We start from the raw sequence: 5243 nt of genomic DNA, 5'->3' as shown, positions 1-5243 counted from the left end.
TTAAAGTATGTTCTACGGATTGAATGACCCAAACTCTCGCCAACAGTCATTTACGAAATATTTTCTTTATTGAATATGCTATTCGAAGCATCTACATAGTATTATTTTCATTTTTTTTTTTTAAAAAAGTATACAATACGAGACTATGTGTAACAATTTCTTCAGCCCATTGAATGAAATTATTTAGTATAGAAAATTTGTTATAGTTAAGTTAGTAAGTTAATTCTAGAAGGTGTACAATATTAATGATAATTGAATAAGTCTTGTTGAATTGTATGAGGATATTGAAGAGAAATATGTTATAGTGCTGGGTTGATGATTAAGATGACTATTTCAAACGTTATTATATAATATTTAAAATCTAATGTTAAGTAATCTATGATATTGCTATTGAAGAACATGAACTATTAGAAATATATCTTGTGCACCCTGCCGTGCAGAGGTTCACGTATTTGCAAGAAAATATTTGTATAAAGAAGTCTGATTTAAGAAAAGTCCTCTGCGATAAGTTGCCACTTTAAATGCTTATAGTGCGTATTTATGAATTGTTGTGATGGGCTCATTGTAACGATTTTAGGGAAATCGGGATTCGATTGATCGAATCGTCTCAAGAAACCAAGGAATCTCTTTTTACCAAATATTCTAATGAGTTCTTATCTTTGGTCTGTGGAAATGTTAACATATAGATATTGTTAAAATGGAATGAAAATAACTTCTTTATATTAAAAGAAATAATGTCTATTTTTCTATGGTAGCATTACATAGTATTTCAAGACCACTGTGATGATCGCAATGATTAGTGAAAAATTTGGCTCATTGGAAAACTCATAAAAAGTGTATGTAGCTAGGTTCCCACCCTCGAACGAAAAAAAAAATATTATTGCCTCACAGGGTACAAATATTATGGGTGTCTAATGACCCTTCAGGTACTTTTGCTTTTCATTGCTGTCCTCAACAATATATTATGGTAAGTTATTTTCAACGTTTATTATTGGTAAGTATTAAAAAATTAAGCAGAAAATTTAATTTGTAACATTGTTGTAATGACACTTCATTGAAATATTTCAGAAATAATGAATTCATTACGAATATGTATTGCGAGCATCCTCGAAATAATATATATATGAAATATTTCTTAAAAAAAACTATGAAATATATATTATGTAATATCTTAAATATTTAGATGTATTGTGTAATTTATATTTAATATAGAGTGAATCATGTACTTTAATTATTAATTAGTTTATGAGATTTGTAAACAAATTTTATTTACATATAGTGGAGATAGAATTTCGTCTCAATTGTCTTACAAAACATTAGCACGTATTTGTATTGTAAAATATGCAGGTGTGCACATATGTAAATATGTACCCTAGAGACTAGTTTGCTAATTGCATACTAACAACTAGTCAGCTAGAATTTGCCTTATCAATTATATATCAATTGACAGATTTTGAAACATACCAACTTGATACTAACAAATATTACAGATATTGAAGTCAACTTCTGGTTTGGGTGTGAAAAGTAAAAATAAATAAATAAAATTAAAAAAAGGGCAAAATTTATATGTTAAAATATTTTAATTTGACAAACTCAAATTTTCTATTGATCTGGAAAAATAGCAATTGCAAAATGTCTAGCATTTTCAGGAAGAGTTAATTTTTAGCTCATTAAATGAGTTTGCAAATATTGATTTTGACTACTTCTGATAACAGGGTATACATGTACAATGCATATTTTTTATTTATTAGGGTGTGATTAACTTTCGCAAATACGTATCTATGTATATGTATGTAGTATTTCAAAAGACAACGTTTTATTTTATTTACATATATGCCTTTCTTCTACTTTCTCCCTGAGCCAAGTGCATTATCTAAATGTACATAGTGTTGATGAAGTTCTGATTGTTATTATTTGAATTCTTTTTGTCAGTGGGAACGCGCATAAAAAAGAAAACATGAAATACCAATGTTGAGGGTTATCAAACACAATGCCTAATGTGAGGCTAAAAAATTAATTTTATACAATTGGGAAATAGTATTGGAGAATTTAGGAATAAGCATATATATGCATATAAACTATTAATCAGTCAATCATATCTAATATTACAAAGTCAAAGTGATATAGTAATAATATAATATTGTTTAATATGTATAGAAATTAGACCTCTTGGTTTGTTAATTCATATATATTTTAATTTCATCAGCTTTGGTCGGAGCGGTATTTTTTGTAATTAAAAACATCAATACATTAATTGTGAGCGATAAGTTCTCAACTGGTAAACTTTATGAGTTGTACAGTGCAATACTAATTTGTAAAAGTTAATTGATCTATTTTATATGATATCTTTTATTTGCTACTTAGTAATTTTCGATTATATTGAAAGTAACGTATGTATATAAGTCCATCTCATCCCCACATATTTATGAAAAATAAGTTTTCCCTCTATTTACACTAGTCATCATATATTTTTTCCTTTATTAATACTGATTATTTACATATGACTATGTGCAAAAACGATTTACATATTATGTGGTATACATATGTGTTATGCCCATGTTTAAAGATGTTTTTGTAACTAATAATTTATAAAGAGAATTAATAAAGATTTTTTAATGAAAATAAATGTTCTTTTATGAAAGTACCAATCGTTGACTATCGAACAAAATTATTTGCGTATGTACACAAAACTATTTATAGATCCTTTCTTAAGTATTACAAGCTCCACTCAAGCATTCATTCATATAAATATAAGTCCAATACAAAAGCAGCACGAAAAATTGCATCATACAGACCTCTTTCAAATTTATTTCTAATCCTTTGCATACTTTCATAGTTATATGTGTTTGTGATATCATAGAAAAGCATGAAAAAGCTTATAACGTAAAGTTGTAGGGTTGGGAGTATATTTTCTTCGATGCAGCTTCGTCTTAGAATTAAAGTACGTATGAATTAGAATTTGCAATAATATGTCTTGCTGCTGTATATATTTGTATTAAAATTTTTAAATTAAGTTGATTCAGCACAACCAATATTTTACAAGAATACATATATACGTATTTTATTCGAATGTTAGGTGCATATCTTCATGGGCAACCACATTCATCTACTACCATCTTTGGAAGATCCCTTTTAATAATGCCATCGTCACCATAGTATATAAGAGACATGCTTGAAAATTTTACTGGTGCACAGCAGGGCTGCATGCCATTCAGAAGCCCCATTTTTCTATATTCTTCTATAAAATGAGCGTGAAAAGTTTGAAATGTATCAGGAGTGCGAAAGGGACCTGTACAATCTCCTCGACAGTAATTAGCAAAGTAGCCACGTGGAGCAATGATCCAGTCGTCCCAACCCAATGCCTTGAAAGACACATAAAACGATTCCTTGCAGCACTGACCATGTATTGCACCAACACAATCAATTGCACGTCGTCGTACACGTCGAAGACGTCTCGTTTCTGTACGCAATACCAGAAATGGTCGATTAGGACTTAATTCAGATGAAATTGGACTTTTTAAGTGCGTATACTTTTGCGGTTGTGAATTAACGTTCGGTTTGCCTTGGACCAGAGGAACTTGTGGTTGCAGGCGGTTAGACTGATCTGAATATCCTAAAAATACATGCGGCCTAAATAATTTTGTGCGAACGTTATTCAATTTATAGTTGCCTACGTTTGAAGTGAAATTTTTCTTAGTATTGCAGTTAAAAATACTATTACATAACAAAGAAATTTTTGCTTTTGGTCGCTGTTCTACTCGCTCTTTAACATCACTATGTCTTTCTGGTATAATATTACGGTTCAAACGTGGTTGCCTCCAGTGTACTACAAGATCATTACGTTTCACCGAACGGTATCGTTTTTCCTGCTGGAGATATAATAGTTTCTGTTTCGAATTCTCCAATGGCTGATTAAACAAATGTAAAATATAATGATTGCCACAACCAGTACAATCTATAAGAAGTCGCAGTTTTTCCGTCGGTGCTCGTGTGTACCAGTCCCGGACTGTAAGTGTTATATCAAATTTTTGCCAGCCTAAGTTCATTATATCCACATCGTATGTAACACAAAGTTGAGGAGAATTATCGCAGTTCTTTAAAATAAATGTAAGAATATGTTTTAGTTATAATCAAAATAATAATATATATTGCCCGTCACCAGGTTAGCATAAAAAATTTCATATTATATGGTTTTTAGCTATTTTCTGTTCTTTTTAGTCGAAAAATTTGCTTTATTTTATTTTATTACAATATTGTTTAAATCGGATTACAGTCGAATTAAAAAGAGCGGTAACAATAAAATGATTTCCGATGTTAACAAACACACAGTCTGAGAGCTGACTGGCTGTATGTTGTTGTTTCAGATGAAAAAGTAAATAAATTTTGAAGGTCCAATGGACGCAATTATTATTTCTATTATCTTTTGGACCGACAGTCGTGTGAGTGATGTAGGGAACTATATTCTAATATGTTGGGGACGAACAGAAATTTTTTAATACTAATACAGTATTCCACTAAAGACTAGGAGAAAAAATATTTAAAACAAGAAGAGCTAAGTTCGGGTGTAACCGATTATCTTATACTCTTGCAACCTACAAGAACCAAAGCTAGGGAAATACGTCATGATGTAAAACATCAACGTGAGTATCGAAATCCAAGCATTTTTATATACACCTATACTACATATAACTCCTATACTGACAGACACATAAATTTGTGAAAAAACGAAGACTATTATATGTAGTATATGACAGTTGGTGTAGTATCGTCCACATTTTATCTATTTCCCTCAATACCACAAAATATTAACAAGTCACATACTAAAAACCCTATTATAATGAATAAAGTTAGCCGGATTCAGAAGTTCTATTATCATAAATTAAGTATATGGGGGCTAAGGAAAGTATCAGCCGTACCATTATCAGAAAAGTACTATCCCAGAATTTCAATTATATATCTCACACATTGACTGATATTTTCGATCAAAAGTCAACTATAGATACTGGGGTCTAAATATTCGATACCTAGGGGTTTAATCATTTTTTTTTTTGGATTTAAACAAACTTTGGTCATAAGGTGGCATACACCAAAGACGTTATTCGTGCATAGTTTAATCCTGTTATTTTAATTGGTTTTCAATTTTTGCACTGGAAAGTATCGGGTGATTTTTTTGAGGTTAGGATTTTCATGCATTAGTATTTGACAGATCACGTGGGATATCAGACATGGTGTCAAAGAGAAAG

General features: G+C 30.3%; 1 protein-coding gene across 3 annotated transcripts in view; it reads right to left on the bottom strand.

The window, feature by feature from the left end:
- Positions 1-1218: 1218 nt before the first annotated feature.
- LOC108973067 overlaps positions 1219-5243 on the bottom strand; it is a 19145-nt gene continuing 15120 nt past the window's right edge. For 2 of the 3 annotated variants that reach the window (XM_018940081.1, XM_018940080.1), the window contains one exon: positions 1219-4094. In XM_018940081.1, coding sequence (XP_018795626.1) covers positions 3087-4094 — 1008 coding nt within the window. In that variant the 3' untranslated portion in view covers positions 1219-3086. The remainder of the gene's footprint in view (positions 4095-5243) is intronic. The other variant, XM_018940082.1, reaches the window with a different exon arrangement.

This window comes from Bactrocera latifrons, unplaced genomic scaffold (assembly GCF_001853355.1).
Source record: "Bactrocera latifrons isolate USDA-ARS-PBARC rearing strain unplaced genomic scaffold, ASM185335v1 scaffold_450, whole genome shotgun sequence".
NCBI classification, from domain to species: domain Eukaryota; kingdom Metazoa; phylum Arthropoda; class Insecta; order Diptera; family Tephritidae; genus Bactrocera; species Bactrocera latifrons.
Note: the sequence above shows the minus strand (reverse complement) of the source record. Positions and strands in the feature narration are given on the sequence as shown.